General features: G+C 47.8%; 3 protein-coding genes across 3 annotated transcripts; 2 read left to right on the forward strand and 1 right to left on the reverse strand.

The window, feature by feature from the left end:
- Positions 1–1,715: 1,715 nt before the first annotated feature.
- On the forward strand, positions 1,716–2,898 carry LMH87_001502 (uncharacterized protein; the record flags this gene model as incomplete). Its single annotated transcript, XM_056192787.1, has 3 exons — positions 1,716–1,863; positions 2,014–2,370; positions 2,600–2,898. 3 exons carry the CDS (start codon positions 1,716–1,718, stop codon positions 2,896–2,898), a joined length of 804 nt encoding a protein of 267 aa, XP_056049889.1.
- A 994-nt stretch (positions 2,899–3,892) lies between these two features.
- On the forward strand, positions 3,893–5,174 carry LMH87_001503 (uncharacterized protein; the record flags this gene model as incomplete). Its single annotated transcript, XM_056192788.1, has 4 exons — positions 3,893–4,387; positions 4,437–4,536; positions 4,585–4,781; positions 5,091–5,174. 4 exons carry the CDS (start codon positions 3,893–3,895, stop codon positions 5,172–5,174), a joined length of 876 nt encoding a protein of 291 aa, XP_056049890.1.
- Positions 5,175–12,697: 7,523 nt separating this feature from the next.
- On the reverse strand, positions 12,698–13,747 carry LMH87_001504 (uncharacterized protein; the record flags this gene model as incomplete). The annotated part of the gene is made up of 1 exon (XM_056192790.1): positions 12,698–13,747. The coding sequence occupies one exon, from the start codon at positions 13,745–13,747 to the stop codon at positions 12,698–12,700; it is 1,050 nt and encodes a 349-aa protein (XP_056049891.1).
- Between the last annotated feature and the right edge of the window lie 4,822 nt (positions 13,748–18,569).

Raw genomic sequence — 18,569 nt, forward strand, 5'->3', positions numbered from 1 at the left:
GTTGAGGCACTCGAGTTTCTGGAGCAAAATGAGTTGAGACACAACCACCTGACCTGCTCAAATATCCTCTTGCATCCAAACGGCAGAGTCAAACTCAGTAATGCATCCTTTATCTCATGTATAAACAAGGGACTAACTAGGTCATCAGTAGGCCAAGAGGATTGCGTCGAATCGAGCTCCCAGAAGGATATTAGAGATCTCGGCCGCGTGATGATGGAGCTCATACAAGGTTATGCTAAAGAGAGTGACAACGTGGGCCTTGACAACCCTCAAGGATGGGACATAGAAGTAATAGACTTCCTTTCGGCAACAACATCCGCTTCGTCTGCCTCAGAGTTGCAAAAGGTACATTGTCTAAGTTCAGTTAAGTCGAAATAACTAAGAACTTACAAGCCATAGCACCCCTTCTTGAGAACCTGGCAGAAAGAAAAACTGAAAGGACTGGTATCCCTGGTAATGAAATGGGCTATGCCTGACTATGAATATATCGGCAATACGGCGAGCGACGAAGCTTAGCATTTTGCAGTCGGCAGTATTGTACAGCGATCGAGATTAACATATCTGTATTTGCCGGGAAGTCACCAAGGCGTCAGCTGTAACTACGTTTCTGTACTAGATAAATGCCCTGTAATTGATGCTCAGGAACATACCGCATAAATGAATATATTAGATTAATAATGTCTTGATTCGTATAGGGTTGGCTGCCGTGGCCGCGAAAACTGGCCAATCAGTCCCTTGGTCCGCTTTTCTATGTCCGAGGGAAAAAAAGGAAAGGAACAATGACGAACGCTTTGATATAGTACCTGTATTATAGTATCTGTTGCATAGCATATGCTGCGATCCCGGAGTGTCGACCTGCTCATAACTGAACACTTGATCTTGGCGCCAGGACAGCTCGGGCCAACACCGCTACCGGCTATAGTGGTGTGTCTGCTGTAGGCGTTCACACCACGGGCTCTCTCCAGTGGGCGCTCACCTACCTGACCTCAATGTAGGGATGAAGCATAGGAAGGACATTGTGATGCTTTTTCAAGCACCACTCCGGTCAATTTGCATGCTGACCGAGTCGTGCACATTGCCACGCCCGCCTGTAAATATGTATGTATTGAATCTGCTTGGAATAATCAATACCAATAGCTACGGGACTGCGGAGAAACCATCATTATTCATTCAGTTTATTACGGTTGGTGGAAAGCTCCGAAAGAGCAACTATAAGCCTTTGCTAATGTATACAATCTGACGCTAAGCCGTCAAAGTTTAGTGCAAAAACAGCTTCAGCTCCCTCTACAACTTTCAATGTTAGCGAGCGCTGTAACCGCTAAGAACGAGCTGATATTAGTGGGTGCTTACAGGCCATGACGCTAAGCAAAAGGCGCTGGCGAACTTGCCTTTCTACGGTGCAAGTGAGAGGAAGTCAGTCTTTTTCTAAGAATGCAACTATGCTTAGAAATAAGGCTCGACATTAGTGACATTGCCCGTCAGCTGAATTTTCATGGGTGCAGTATGTGTTGCGATCTATGTCAAAGTGGAGTCGCATATCTCGAGCAACACTTCGAACGTTCATGAGTAACTAAGCCTCAAGCATCGGTGTTGCGTAAAGGCGTACCGTTTTGTCCCTGGAATGTACATATAAATAAACTGTGATTCGGACAGGTTCGAATGTTAAAATTTATACTGCAACGCCGCATCACTTGACCGACCAATAACCTATCAACATGTTCCAATCCGTGCAGCCAGTTATTCAGCCTGGCTCTACTATCCTCGTCACGGGAGTGACTGGTTTCATTGGAAGTCACATTGCGCAACAGCTTCTTGACGCAGGATATTGTGTGGTCGGTGTCACGCGCGATGCAAACAAGAATAGTTGGCTAAACAGCCTCTTTGGCAAATACGGCTAAGGTAGTTTCACGCTTTGCGAAATCTATAATATCGCAGACTATAAGCTCTTAACCCCCCATTTACAGGGTAAGTGGGCAAAGAACCGGTTCTTGCATTGTGGCTAATACCACAAAGGAGTCTCAGGTATTGTTCATACTGCATCGGACATGACTTTTGGTGCAGATCCAAACGTTATTATCCCACCCGTCGTGTCCGCAGCCGTTTCCATTCTCAAGGCAGCTGCTGCAAGTACGTCCGTGGAGCGCGTCGTATTTACCTCGTCGTGTGCTGCCGCCGCAATGCCGACTCCAGGGCACTACCCAACCATCACCAGTGAATCCTGGAATGACGAAGCTTTGGAGAGGGCTTGGGATGCTCCTCCGTACAACCCAGATCGAGGTTTCATTGTTTACGCAGCTAGCAAAACCGCCGCCGAAAAAGCAGTTTGGAATTGGTACAAAGAGGAACGACCTCCATTTGTTCTCAACACTGGTATGACTATTGAGACACTTCTTGATTAAGCTATTGACTGCTTTGGCTAGTACTACCAAGTGCCAATTTTGGGCGAAGCTTGGATCTTGTGAACCAGAGACACCCATCCACGTCTGGGCTCATTCAGGCACTATACACGGGAAATCATGAAGCGGTTCTGCGCGCAGCTGAATGCAAGTAGCGTGCGGATAGAAAATGAAGAGGATGTAAGAGTTAATATTATCTATAGATTTTTACATTGACGTGGAAGACTCAGCGAGGCTACATTTGGCCGCTCTTCTCCACCCCACCGTCACTGAAGAGCGCATCTTTGCCTATGCAAAGCCGTATACCTGGAAAATGGTACAAGATGTCTTGCGAGAGATTTTCCCAAACAAGGATCTTACTCCTGATATTCGAGAAACAGAGGCTGATAGGAGCGTTGTTACTGGAATGGCGCGATCTGAAGGTCTGCTTAAGGAGATGGGCAAAGCGGGCTACACCAGTTTGCAAGAGACCGTTCGTCTCAACACCATTGACTTTTCTTAAAGTGTGCAATCTTGCCTAGTCTCAGAGTTCGATAGGTTGCTGTCAATCATTCTATCACTCATGCTGCCAAAGCTCTCCCAAGTTGCCTGTTAAAGCACGGCCCTTTCCTGCTTCTGTGCCAGTCGCAATACATTTACCATCACGGAAAGGCCTCATGCATACGCAATATACAGTCGGTCGACAAAAGTTCCGCTCGGTCCGCTTTTTTTAGAGGTCACGCCAGACAGCACACAATTTACACCACATCACAACTTGGTCAATATAGGTCTAAATTAATTAAAAAATTAGTTATAGGTTCTCATTTACATAAATTGTGTGCTGTTAAAAGTAATACTTTGTATACCAACCCTCAGCGTCGATAACAGCTTGAAGGCGCCGGACCATCGACGTAGCGAGCTTTTCTAATAGCTCGTCTTTAAACTCCTCCCACGCCTCCTCTGATGCTCTAATTAATCTTTCCATATATAAGCGTTTGAAGGCATCTCTGCTAATGCTGGATCTTTTTTTAAAATCTGTTCTTTGAGCAGTTTCCATAGATTTTCGATCGGGTTAAGATTATAGTTGCCCTTTTGGAGCTTTCCACCGGGCGTAATAAACTGAATGAATGAATGAATGAATACTTGTACAGGAGTTTTTGAATCAAGTTTCTGCTTATTGGCCGGTTCCACGTCTTGAATAAAGATTTATGCCTGAATGTGTCGATATGCTATGAACAGATGTTCTGAAGTTCTCACTACAGGAGAGTTAGTTCGAGTATTAGTGAACTATATGTTCTTGCTGAGGTACAGATGGAGACTATTGAAGGACCACTTCGTGGCAGCAGGCTCCCAGGTGAAACACTCAAAAGATATGTACGCCAGTTTCATTTATTTATAGTCCGGCAGTTGTATCGTACTTGAGCCGCCTTGCAAACAATAAACAGCGTCGCGCAACCTTTGCTAATATCATGCCGCCCGATCACTGCAGGCGTGCTACCCACTTTGCTTTTGCAGCTATGCAACAGCAAAGTGACCAGCATGCTCTAACAAACCAGGAAAATGGTCACACGGCAAATAGCCGCTCTAACCCTGTCGAGCATTCCTCGGAGAAGAAGCAAGAAGGTCCTCGCGGCGAAGTGTCTTCATACGATTCATCTCTTACACAGACAAATCCAGGCTCATCTGGAACGCATGAGACTCTATGGGATACTTGCGTTGAGCTCTACAGTCTCCAATTCGGTAACAGCGACTACTTTTCTATAGTAGAGCAGACACAGCCCCTGTCAGACGAATATCCAATCTACATTGTGAAACGGTTTTCTGGCATCAACGTCGAGGAACGCATGAACTTCATACAGCAGATCAAGCATGAACTGTTTGTTCAGCCTCGCCATATTTTCTCTGTAGAAAATGAACGTTTCGTCACATTCGAATTCATGCCACTGTCTCTTGCGGAGCTCGAAGGGAATCCTCTCATGAATGATTTCCGGCTCGCATCTATCCTGGGACAGGTAAGTGACAAAATTCCCCGGCAGGCAAAAGCATTGCTGAGTAAAACAGGTCGTGCAAGGACTCCTATACCTAGAGGAGAACTCTTTGAGTCATACTAAACTGACGTGCTCCAATATACTCATCGACATACATGGGACCGTGAAGCTCTGTAGGTCAACATGTGGGAGAATAAAAACACTCAGCTAACTCGCTATAGGGGGTCAAGAATTCATTCAGACTCGCTTTAACTTGAATGAAGCCATGCAGAACATTGCCGTCGTAACGATGAAGCTTGCACAAGGGTATGCTGACAAGGACGGTCGATTTCGGTTGGATAGGCCAGAGCGTTTTCCGCTTGGCTCTGACTTTCTCTGTGCACTTGAGCAGATGACGAGCATTGGTGAGCTTAATCAGGTACGTATAAATACACTTCGTTCGGAGCAAAGTGCTGATTTGCCAAGCACCCATTGTTGCGAATCCCATGGCACAAGGGACACCTAGGCGGGTTGCTAGCCTTGGCCCAAGTATGGTGTCATCGGGGATATAAAGTTTTACCCAAGCAATCGCGAAATTGCCTTGAAATAAACCATATGGTATGAGTTTGGATACCCTTGATGCAAGATACTGTACCCTCGTTTTAGTCAATATATATTCCACATATGTGAAGCTGAATACACGTTTTTGTTTACGCCGTCCCCCATACACTCTTCAAACAAGTATCAGTCCGCCTTGGACACTGACCTCATCAACAATGTTGTCCAGCACTATATGAAGGAGCATCAAAGCATCATCCTCGCTGTCGTGTAGTCAAAGAACGATTACGCCGACCAAATTGTTCTGAATCTCGCGAACAAGACTGAACCTAGAGGAAAGCGGACCCTAGATGCCATCACGAACCGACGCTCTAATCCCGGGATCTGGAAGCGAGCGCGACTTCAATCTCCATGGAACGGAATCAAAACGTCGAGTTCCGCCTGGGCTGGCACGTCTTGAGGAAACGGGACACGGAGGCGGACTTGGAAGTGTATCATTATCAAGAACTCCGTAGGCCTGAGCACTTCCCCCCTGAATGGTTCCAACCTCAGCAGAGCAAGGTCCGCAGTGTCCTGGACTAGGGTAGCGGCACAACCCAAGGGCTCACCATCGAACCCCTCGCCTGTTCCACAGGCAGCCGCTTCCAAGACACACTCTACCATGTCAGCATACCAGGACCGAGTAGTTGCAGTCAAGCTTAAAGATCAAGGCGCCGCCCAACGTCACTGAGCTCACTCTGCGACCTGGACAAAACAACAGGTTGAGGCGTCCATCAGCAACCAGACGACAACGAAGTTAGTCAAGGTCGTCGCGGCGCATCAGCTCAAGGGCGGCGACACACAAATTTTCACGAGCACAACCGCCGAGACTACACATCTCAAGCAGAAAAGGAGTAGATTAGCGGCTTGGGAACCCACGCTGAGCTCATCGTGCCGGCTTACAGAGTTGTTGTCCATGGCATTCCCACCAGTTCCATTAATATCAAAGACCAAAAGGCGACCATTGATCAAATGCTCGCAGACAATCACGCAGTCATCGCTGGTGCCAAAATCTCATACATAGGATGGTAAACAAAAGAAGGAAATCTTAAGCGAGCCTCCTCGATTGTTGGCGAATTCACAGACCCTGCCATGGCGAACGCTGTTATATATACTGCAATGGTGCGGGACAGCAGATACACCAATGCCAACTCTAGTAAATTCATGCGCTATAGAGGTTAACGCTCTTTACATACAGTCAAATATTGGGCATAAAAGGTGGTATTCTCAGGCCATGTTGCAGCCACCTCCCCGTCGTAAAACAAGAAGGCTCTTTGGAACCCGTCTTGAGCCTCATTCGTATGCTGAATAGCCAGGTCGCCTTTTCCTCTCGAGGAATTTCCCACCACATCAAGTGGTACCATTTCCATCTTATCGTCTGCAATCTCCTGTATAATAAAATTGTCCTTTAAATCATTTGTGCTAACAACGCGGACTGGTCCCTTGCTATACGGACGAAAATGAAAGAAAGATGACGCATGCTTCGTTGAGAAGCTTGAACCAGTATCAACTTGATACCATCCCGGGCCAGGACTTTTCGTATTGTTAGTATGCTGCTTTTCCATGGCGAAGAACGGAGACTAACCCAATAAATTCATCCTCCTTAGCAATAAGCATCTGAAGGACTCCACCAGAACGATGGCATGTCACGAATGCGTACCAAAGCCCTTGCCAGTTGGGAAATGTGCGAACATAAACGAAATTGGAATGCCCGATGGATCGGGGACCATGTCGAAGCATGATGACGAGACGTCCTAGTAGTTGCGTTTCCCGAGACGAGGTGATGAGAAAGCGCGCTGCTGAAGGGGGCAGTGTGGATGCTATATATATTAATACTATTTAGCGCAAAATCATACGTTCTTTCTTTTTACAATTGTGGTACGCTATATAAGCTAAAAGCGGCTTCTAAAAGCTGGTGGTATCCGGCCCTTACGCCAAGCCAAAGGAAGCCGGCACAGTGTTCCATGTGCACCATCGCATGGTATCGATGGCACGCGTAGCACGAGTCATTTCAACTATGTAACGATCTGCACATTCTCCAACCGGCCCCAAAATGCTGCTTCCATGAAGGAGTGCGGCCGTTGCCATCTGCAGCGTTGACATTAGCACCCTTTGTGACAAGGAGACGAATCATCTCAGGATACTGCTCCTCAGCGGCCATGTATAGCGCTGTTGCCCCAGAGGCGTGGTCATTGGGTTGCGTGGAATGTGCGTCGTCGTCATCACTGATAGACAGGTCGCTCGGAAGTCCAGCCCAAGATTCAACTCCATGAAGAAAAATATGCACCTCCGAAGAGGTCTCGAGATAATTTCTCACATATCTTACATTGCCTCGCACCATTTCTGATACCACCTGAGTAATCGCCTCGATTGAAAAGTCTTCAAATATCGTCAACCTCTCTGTCGCACTGCTCCATTTTGGCCTCTCATCAACACGTCGTATACTAATCTACAAGATAGGCCGCACGTAGGACTCACGCCAACATTGTTGACCTGCTCGAATGGGGACGAAGTAGTCGTGGAGATCAGGTTCAGTGCTTTGGCACTGTGGGAGAACTGCGAGCCTATACGAAAGGGACAGGAAAGGTATTTCCTAATACTTTCGATGAAGCCGATTGCAATGTTGTTTTAAGGCATCTACTTCGGAAAATATTTCGTGGGAACTGGTGAAAGCACTGTAGGTGAAAGAGGGTGCAATGTATTTATAAGGAATATAGGCGCTGGTTGGAGGGCTTGGGCGCTGTGGTTTAGTGGAGCGCAGTCGGTAGGAGATAGTGTGCTTGAGGATACCGATAATGATTCCCAGTGTAACAGAGAGCTCGCTAATACATCTCACATCCTCTTGCGCGTTGCGTGTGAAGATGATATTGATTGGTGTGGGAGAAGTGAAAGGCATTATTTTGATAAGTGCGGCTCTTCGCTCTAGGACTTGTAAGCAGTTGACATTAATTGTACGTGCGATCGAGCAAGAGGCTGTCAGTTCATCGAGACATAGACAAATACGAACGTGTGTAAACCCAGAGGAAAGAAGATAAAAGTTGGAAAAATTACAGCTACACAAGCGCAAGGGCGCCAGGAGAATCGAAGAAAGGTTTACTTGAAGTGGAAGAGCGCCAGAAGTGGAAGAGTGCCAGAAGTGGAAGAGCGCCAGAAGTGGAAGAGCGCCAGAAGTGGAAAAGAGGAAGATGGCCCGAGACAGGTGTCGCGTGCAAGATAGATCCCGCGCGTCTATTTTATCCAATGTAAGAGCTGGCACGTCCTCGCCGCACCAAGAACACTATTCGGCACTTTTCAGTGCATTGCAAGGAGCGTCCAGCCCAAATCTTCATCATAAAGTGCTCCAAACATGTTGTCACTTTATCAATACCTATATTCATACCGAAAAGAAGCCTTGGCTTGGTATTTAGGGGCATGGAATAGTCATAATGACAACAGCGAATAGCTATCAATATGGCTACTTCCATAAAAGCTGAGGAGACCATGCAACAGCCCGTATTTTCCGCGCCCGAGAGCAAGTTCTATGAAACTCACACAACAACAAACCGAATGGAAAATGCTCATTGTATGCATCAGCAACGGCGACGAAGCACATGTTTTGCTGGAGAGGTCCGCGATGCTGAAAATCGCCTTCGTCAGATTGGACGGATTTTGACACACTTAGCCAGTCAGGAAAACACAATTTTAGCCCAGCAGGCCGAAGGCGGCACAAAACCTCGGGAACGGGAGACAATGAGATTGGAGGCATCGAAGATGTTACAGGCTATTCTATAAATCACATAGCCAGCATGAATTGACTGAGCAGGGTGTGTCCATGTTACATCATGTATATGACAGTATCTATCGCGCTGCCTATTTGTATTGTGAAGTGAGAAAGTGAGCAAATGACGAAATTGATGCTTGATAAGAATATACCCTTCTTTGTTTCCAGCATTTGTTTTTCCTGTTGAGTCAACATCGGTCTGTTAGTCGCCTTTTAGCGAAGTCAGATTCTCCTGCATCGCAACAGGCCTCAAGCCATACCGTCGTTTACCAGAGCGATTACGTCCGCGGATTCTATATAAAACAGTAGACGAATCACGATTGCAGCAGTTGAAATTGAACAATTCAATTGCGTCTTTTTCACAAACTACAAAAATGAAGTGCCGCTGGATTTTATTGAGCCTCCCCTGTTTTGTGAGCGGAACGTTAGCCAGCATCACAACCTCACCAAACAGTACCTCAACGGCCTCCGAAACAGAACTTTTCTCGTCTACCAGGACGCCATCGATCCCATCGTCCCTACCAACAGCGATAGAAGAAGCTTATGAGCAGTTTGACAACAAACCATACTGCTATAGTGGAAATTATACGGACGCCGTCGACTCGGGCATCTTCGAAAAGTGGGCGCGTGACTTTTGTCGACAGACACACGAACCACTTTCCCCCGAGAATGGCGTCTATAACAGCTCATATACGCACGGTAGACTTGGGTGTGATTTTTTTATGCATTGGGACTCAATCAATATGAGCTGTACTAGCCACAAAGATATTGACCCCGATGCATGCTACACCTCACTACTAGACATTGAGAAAAAATGTTATTCTTACGGGCGGGGCGGGACTATGGCAAAGGATTGTATTGTTTATACGTTTTCACCTAATTAGGGCAGGACTTATATATCTCGTATAGTTCAGGTCGATCTGCATAAAGGTTTGATCAAACAGTTGTATGGCTGGTCCCTAAGCCGGCGTGAGGGCGCCTCCACCGAGTTGAATTGAATTGTTGAAGGAAGCCCCCAAGAACTGCAGTCTACGTAATGATGGTAACTTAATAGGCGTGTTTGAATACGCAGTGGACCTCGCGTAGCTGTCGCTTTTGTGTAAGGCTCACAACAGTACGGTGTAGTCCTGTCTTTCCATCTGTCTGTTAGTAGTCTTTACCTAAACGTGGTCAATAGAACGTGCAGCTATTTCAAGGAGAAATTTGCAAAACGGGACTAATTTCAAAACTATTCTCAATTGAAAAGGTCTACCTGTACTACCCCGCCATTCTCCCAGCCTCCGCATCCTCCCTGTGGCTGGCCGTTGGCATCGTACCCAAAGCGCCGGTTTCCGGCTTGCGCTTCACAATTTTGGAGATAGTATGTGTTGTCCTGCCAGCAGGAGTTGCCACTCTTGCACTTGAAAACACAAGTCTCCATATTTGAGACACAGCCACCGCCGGTTCGAATCTCCATGCTATTTCCTCTCATGTTCGGCTCACGGGACACATTAATGGTAGCATACGGTCCAGACGTGAACTCACCCCACGTATTATAAACCTGACCATACGGACTAAGTATAGTCGTTCGATCGTATAAAGCCGCGAATCCACCAGAAACATTGCCACCTACGGAAATGACGACACTATCCCCGGTGATTGGCAGTGAGTAAGTAACATATGGCTGGCGAGCGCTGACAAAGCTTGATTGGAAATCAGCGTTATGCCAGATCATAAGTGTAACGGGAACATCGGCTCGGTTGGTGAATGTAAGCTTGTTGGGGCCATTGTCACCAATCCAGATTCTACCATTGTTGCTAAAGTCATTGATACCCATCTCGCTGACATCAATGCTGCGCATATACTCACAATCCTCTCGCAGAAGACCTGGAACCGGGTTCACGCAGACGATGCTACGCTTTGAATTAGCCATAGTAAGTTTGCTACTCAGGCTTGTCAAACATTGTCTCAATCTTATTTTGTATTGGTCACCTACTTCTGAGAAGCGCTAGCGACAGAGACAGCAGCAGCGGCAATGATCATAGCATCGAGCCACATTGTTTTTATGTCTTTCAATTTTGGCATTGCTCATCAAGTTTTTTTTAAACATGTGGTGGCCCTGCTCCTATATAAGTAATGTATCGTGCTTGCAGGCGAATGCCACCAGCGGTTCGAAGGTGCCTGCAAATGATTCGAGACACGCGAGGAGGAACCGGAAATACACTTTTGGAGAAACAGCCAAGTTCTTTATTTGACAAATGACAGTTTATTCTTGAAGACTGCATGGGTGACTGATTCGTTAAAAATGCGGCATACTTTTGCAGTGGATGGTGCACAGAAGAAGTCTTGCAGTGCCTCGCTCCCCGTCTGCGAACGGTGGACTGTCACAATCAACGCTGCGGTATGCTTCTCTGGGATTACTCTAAGTTCCTGGAGTTATTAATACATTTCTGAGCCTTATACTCCTCGATGACAATGCAAGAAAGCCAAGCTAAGGGAAGGCGCCGCACCGGGATCCAGAGAAAAAAAAGTCGTAAGTCGCGGCGCAAGCGCGACAACTGTGAAAGTGGAAGAGGTTGGTTGGTTCTAGAAGAGACTAAAAGTCAGTGGTGCATTTAAAGACGGTCATTTCACAAGGATGTCGGCTGTCCACTCTATGCCGCGTTAGTGGAAGGGACAGCGCTAACTATAACTAGGTTGCCATCCTCCTGTTGGCATCCAGATGGCAGTGAGATGGGCTGGCGCTGCTGGTGGATGTTCACTGTCATGGACGGGGGCATACGGTGGTTACCCACCAGCCAAGCTGTCCGTCGTCCAGGCCTGATAGCCTGCCCACGCCAGCACATGCCCATGGATGGCGCTGCTGGTTGCGATAGGTAGGACATTCACCGACAGCGATGGTAACGCCGGAGGCCTACCACAAGCCCGACAGCCTTCTCAGGTCAGCACCTACCAAGACCGTAGTGTCTTGTCCATCTGCCTTTGCAGCCAACTCAGGTCATCCCTGTTCTATCCTTTTTCTACGTTTGGCTGGTCACTCTCCCTCATCCGGCCGTAGTGGCCCTACAGAAATTGCGTACACTCCATTCGACGTCACCCGATCAAAACACGTATTCGCCATCAGCGCTCTCTAGGTATTCGACCGCCACCCGCTCCATTTCAGAGGGCGCTCTGCCGAGTTCACCACTACCTCCCTGTCCACTATCCAGCCACCCTCCGCCAATATCTTAAAAGCGTCCGTACTTCTTTAACATCTTCCCCTCGTGATCTAGCCTGCACTTGTCAGTGCAGCAAACCGAAAAGAACACCAATAATTATACCTCGGCAGACGTTTCCATCTCTCCTTGCGCCACTGGAAAGCCGCGGAGAAGAGCTGTAGCGGCGCGTCCTCCGCTTGCGTTGCGTAATCTCCGTCAGAATCCAACGCGCCCCTGATCAATTCCTAAAACCTAGGACCAATGTTTGTCTCTTCCTGCACATCTGCCTCGACAGCTTGTTCAGCGTCAGCAGACCTGCACTCTTCAGTGGCTAGCCCGCCCTCTGCACCATCGCCGTAGTGGGGTGTGACGCTCTCTTCGCCCCAGCCCCCGGGCCGCCTCAGAGCCTGGTAAAAAGGTCCGAGTTGCCCAAAGCAGTGTTAGTATATAACCAGCCCACCAAATATTTTCAGTCACGTTTTATTGTTGAGCACAGCTCTTTCGTAAGAGTGCCCTGCAGCTGTGGAGGAAGCTTGATGTGGAAATCTCGGTCTATTTTCTTGGCTGAATATCGCAGTTTCGCACATCCATAACCCTCAAAGTGCATATGTCGCAGATATGAATCTCGACGAAGCGGGCTGTCCACTTTCCGAGGTTTCCCTAGGCATTGTGTATATGTACGCATTGTATAATGCCGCTTTTCGCCAAAATCGATGTTGCCTCTGCCGAACCGACCAGGAGTCAAATTTGGCCGTCTTTTTCGAAAATTGTAGAAAATAGGAACACTAAATCGTCCTCTCTCCTTGTGACCAATCCTCTTGATCATACAACTTGGAATAGAGCAGCGACGACACCAACGACAACAACAGCAGCTTCGATACCGAGATGGGCGGTGCCAGCTGTGGAAACGGGGGGGGTGCTACTTCCGGAGACGATAGGAAGGCCACTAGCGAGAGGCGGAGGAGGACGGTGCGGGAAGAAAGAAGTGACAGAACTGCAATCGCCGTCGGGACCAGCCTTCTGCCCAAAACGGCAACCAAAAGACTGCGAAGGAGTGTGGGAAGCATGGATTGATGGTTGAAAAAGTGGCCTTTCAGAAACAAACGAGGAAGGAGGGGGAGCTTCACTGGAAGACTGAGGGAGGAGCTCCTGCTTCGAAGACTGAAGAGGAAGCGGAGGAGACTCGGTGCTGAGCATAGGGCAGACGGTAGTCGAAACGGGAACAATGGAAGTCAGAACAACAGTTGACTCGTCCGGGCAGTTTGTGGCCTGAAGAGGGCACTTGGTAACAATGTGCGTTGAAGTAGTGAAAATGGTCGAGGTCGTCCACGGAAGGGTCTTCGATGGGGAAGGCTGAAAGCCAACAAAGCTGCTCTCTGCCGGGGAGCTGGTAGCCACGCTTGTGGACGCATTGTTGCTACTAACAGGGTAGGCAGTGGTAGAGATAGGAATTTTGGATGTTGTCATGAGAGAAGAAGTGCTGGACTCAGTCATGGTGGCGCACTCAGTAGTGCTCTCCAGGGTAGGGGTGACAGGAGGGGTAGAGACGGTGATCTGCGACTGAGACGAGGTTGTAACAGGAGAAGGGGTGTTCGTCGCAGTTTCGGTGATGCAATCTGTTATGGTGGCCGTGTAAGCTATGCACGAGCAGACAGACGAGAGAGGAGCAACACCCAGGCAATTGCGGTACTGCGTGGGGATGGCACTAGCATCCGTGGTAGTGCCAGAGATCCAGGCAATGCAAAAGGCGGGAGCCTGGTCAGAATAGCGAGGGTCAACCAGGTTGCGGTAGCAGCCATCGTGCTCGCAATCGGGGTAAGTCCATGCGTAGGCGCCCGTGGCTAGGGCCGAGATGAGGACGGTAGTCTTCATGAGGGCGCTTGGTTGTGAGGGTTGCTACAACTCCCAGTTAGACGAGAGTGTATGTTAATTCTGCAGAAGCAAAAACGGAAACAAGAAACAATACAGAAAGAAGATATTTGCACTCATGTATAGGCGAGCGGAGAGTAGAGGCTGCATGACGAGCGAGGAGGTCCGGGATCCTTATACCTCTGTCTCCCCACAAGTGACTGCTTAAAAGCACCTGTTGCCTGGACGGAAGAACACTGCACGGGCACAAGCGCATGAGTAGAAGCCATGGCAATATGATAACCGTGCCGCCCTTGCCTTGACTAGCCTCCTCAGTTGGCAGACGATCCGTCTCATTGGGAGGCTGGCCCTCACTTCGGCGCCAGCAACGTAGCTATGAAATCAGTGCATTCCGCTCTAGCAAGCCTATTGGGATTCTGCTTTCCATTTTTTGGTCGTTGCCTCGGCGGGTCGATTCTCTTCGTGATATTGTGCAGCCGGTTTTGGCGCAGCCACTTTCGGTGTAGTCACTTTTTGGCTGATGTGTTGGTGGCTGTTATAAACTAGACCAGCGCCATTCTTCAGCCTCCAGCCTGTCCACTTTAGCTCTATGCTTGCCTCATCGGCGCAGTTTGCCAACTTCTATCATCACGTTGTTGGTAGCTCCATTGCCGTGCGATGCCTGTCAACAGCTTTCTTTTCATCCATTCTCTCTTCAATCCGCCGAGTAGATGTTGCTTTTCAGGCTGGAGCAAAAGCAAGGGCGGCGGCGAAGGCCACCCGGGATATGGCTTTTTGCTCCGGCCTTTGGCTAGCGTTTACAGCTCTTCACTCGTTACCGCCTTGATCTTCGTGCCCCATTCTAGATATCTCCTCTGGCTAAACCCACGAGCGTCTTTTTGCATCCTTGCTTCTTTGCCAAGGCCTTGGTTGCTGGCTTGCTGCGAATTTTTCTGCGCTGGCGGCTCTCCTTTGTTCATTGTTTTGCCTGTTTTTCTCTTTGATCTTCTTTATCATTATTTCAGGTTTCAGGGGCGTGTATTAGCGCCTGTTTTCTGGCCTACCAGCCCTCTTGATTAGCGTGACGACCTGAAAACGCCCACTAACACCACCGACTTTTAGCGGTTGCAGCGCACGCCAATTTTAAAAAGATAGAGAATATAAGGTGAATTGTTATGTGCAAAACCAGCTTGAGGTCACTCTCTGTCTTTAAAAATTAGCGTGCGCTGTAACAGCTAAAGATGGGCGGTGTTAGTGGGCGTTTCCAGGTCTTTACACTAATTAATAGGCCCGCGGGCCTGTAAATTAGCGCTGGTGCCGCCCATTTTTAGCTGCTACAGCGCAAGGCCTATTTAAAAGACAGAGAGTCTGACCTCAAGCTGGTTTTGAGCATAACAAAAGCTGGTTTCGCAAGAATGAATACAAACGTCTCAGAATATGAATCAAGAATACAAGGCAAGGGACAGTGTCTGGGAAAAAGAAACTTTCCATCTGAGAGTTTCATTTCCAAGTAGCGAAAGCCGAAACCGGTTGGCTCGTCTTACTGCTTGCAAATTGTCTCGCAGCAACTGCACGATGCCTGATTGAGATCATTCAGACTCTCACAGTCGGCTTATACACTGCTAAGAACATGAACCCCGCCCAAATCACCACGCCAATGGCGGCAGAAGCATATATAACTTTGCAAATTGATAATTCGTAACATCCAGTGGGGAGGTCCCGACCTATTACCAAAGAGCCTGCAAACCAAAGAATGACCGAGACCCCATTAACACCCCGATCAAAGAGCTTATCGTATGCCCTTTGGTAGACATGATTAGACACGATACTGTACGCACATCCGAGAATAGACCAGGTACTAATGATGAGAATAAAGATGTACCTATCAGCCTGGGTTATTTCGTTTCCTCGGACCACAACTAATGAAGTTAGTAGATCTGTTTGTTTCCGGTGTATTGAGAAGTTGAAAAGAGTTTAATAGCTTACTCCAGGCTGTAAGAATGAGCTGAACAGCGACTAGAAGCAATAAGCTCACACGAGCGGTAAGGGCGCTTCGGTGACGCCAAAATTCTAGCATTTTTAGCGTGTTGCTCGTGCACAATGCATTTTTGGGAAATAATTTAGCAAATGACTGATTTGCCAATTCACAAGAAAATCTCTTCCGGAATTCATTACTATTTATGTATGAAGTCATACGCACGGGGTCGTAATCCCACCGTACGGCTATTAGCCACTACTGGCACATCGACCTAGTGGATGTGGAATAGTTCTAGGTCGGTCAGTTACCGGCTTGAGACTGGTGCAGTGAACATTAGCAAGCAGATACCTTGAGCTGTCAGATATGGTCGCTATAGGCGGTTCGAACCTTCGTGAATGGCCCGTGCTGATATTGCTGTGAGCAAAAGCAGAGCGCGGAGACGAAAAAGAATTCTTTAATTACAGCATCTTGCCAATGATTCAATATACACCATCGACTTAACAGACGTAACCCTTTTCCATCACAAAGCTAAGTTGGTTTGCCATTTGAGAACTTCGCGACGGTTGCGCCAGTCTTCCTTCCAGCCCGGTCTGGGTCTGAAAAGGACTGTCTCACTAAAATCAATGATGTTTTTTTAGATCTGACTTTCGTTCTCCAAGAAGTCCACGAAAGATTGCGACTCCACGAAGCTACCATTCAGAGTAAAGACTTCCGTCTCGCACCACTGCGCAAGATGCGCAAGATGCGCAAGATATAAGCTTGCTATGCCGGCTTCTACGTGCCGTGAAAGGCCGCACCAGTTCGAAAGCTCTTCCATTCCACGGTGTCTGCGCTGTTTTCTTTTCTAAAAGAAGAAACGATTCTGGGCTGCGGAGGTCCTCTAACAATTTACAAAGCTTCTGTTGCACCATCTCGGGAGGAATCCAAGCCGGACAGCCCCGGAGGCCCGCGTGACGCTGAAGCCACTGGTGGGCAATATACAGCAGAACTAGATTCAGTTAGATTATCAGCGTAGGCTTTCACACCTGGTCTACTCCAAAGATTTTGATACAGGATGGAATTTTCATGGGAGGCATAACGAAGGCGAGTATTGTAGCGGCAGTGACAGCACCACTGGAAGTGCAGGAGGATGTCGCTCAATCGTTTCGGCATTGGGGCTCGCGAAAAATAAATGATATATAGCAGTCATAGCGGCAGACAATTTAAAGTGAGATTTCGGCAGCATCAATTCCAATTATTGAGGTTATCAGGAGCAGAATCGCAAGAATCGCTTTTCTGGTTGAGACGGAGGAGCCAATGTTGATACACCCGGGTAACATGGCTGGTGAACCATCATCATGGTCGCTTATCCACCGAGCATAAAATGGACCACTACGTACAGCCTAACAAACGTAGCAGTTTTTATTTTACGATAGTATCAGCCAAGTTATGAAGATAGAGTTCCAGAAGTGGGCAAGCGACAGGATTGAATGTTGCGCCCCGAGCAGAGCTCCGCAGGGAGACGCTGGCAGGTCACAGGCGAGGAGAAACAATAGATCCGAAGACTAAACAACTGGACTAGCGAAGGGCTAAATCTGCATAGGATAAACAATCGCTAAATGGCAGGATGGCTGTCCACAGATAGCAACAGGGAGAGTCGGCAATAAATTGGTGAAAAAGAATTGGAGATTTAGAGAAGCGAAAAGCTGCTCACCCGTCTTGCATTGGAAAGCCAGAATGCCACTAGGTACCAACCTGCTACTGACCAGTTGGTCCAGAGCTTGCCGCATCGGTGAACGTTCAGAATTCATTGATAAAAGAAAGAAAAAAAGGCGCAGTGAAAAGGACCAAATGAAAATAAGAACAAATGAAAAGGCGTGAAGTGCAGTAGGGGTGGAAGAGGGACAGAAACTTGAAAGACGGCCATGAAGCAGATGCGACTGTCAGTTAGGTTCCTGCCTACCATTGACGACAGAGGAATATTTAAGCCTACGAATGGTCGCGAGGAGAATTTAAAGCAAACTCAAACGTCTCGCAGCAATAATGCTTACGAATCGAGAGATACAGGAAAAAACCTTGGCAGTATGGGACAGGGCGCGGTCATTCAACGAGATTCGGGCCCGAAACCAGTTTTACATGGAACAAAGTCGAGATCAGAAGTATTGTGTAGCTCCATACAATTTAGGGCCGATGACTGCTGAACAGTGCAAGCATATTGACACTTTGATACGGCTGCAATCCTATGGCATAATTCCTCTAGGAGGTGTCGACCCCACAGGAATTCATTGGAAACAAATCGATGGAGAATACGTTCATACCAGAATCTTGTCTGATTTCGCTTTTCTCATAAGTTATGGCTACGAAACAAGGCGTTTCTTAGACAAGATCAAGAACGACGACCAGCTCAACAAGCAAGTAAGGGATTGTTATCTAAATACAGACATATGTATCATCGAAGACGGCCCGATAACCATACAACGAAGAGCCCGAGATATGAAACAGCTACATAAGCAGCCCTTCACTGTTATAGAGGGTGTTCGAGGTACAGTGAATCTGGATGATTACGGTTTGGAGGAGATCAGTGCCGTTACCTCGGTCGGTGCCTATCTCTGCCGTGTGATGTTGAAGATCGGCCAGGACGAATTCATGACAGGATCAGACTCTAGTGTGGCACAAGTGATGCAAAACCTTCACTTGCTCCAAACTATAGAGAATTATGCACAACAAACCTTGACTCAGACAGAGAATGACTATATTCTGCCGCCGTACACCAGTCTTGGAAGCCAGAATTGCATACTAGACGAGTTGCACTGGGATATCTCGAAAGCGCCAGAGACTGCTACGCACATTGATGGAAATGTGGTCTTATCGACGAAGGTATTTTCAGGC

Source organism: Akanthomyces muscarius, chromosome 3, assembly GCF_028009165.1.
Source record: "Akanthomyces muscarius strain Ve6 chromosome 3, whole genome shotgun sequence".
NCBI lineage: Eukaryota > Fungi > Ascomycota > Sordariomycetes > Hypocreales > Cordycipitaceae > Akanthomyces > Akanthomyces muscarius.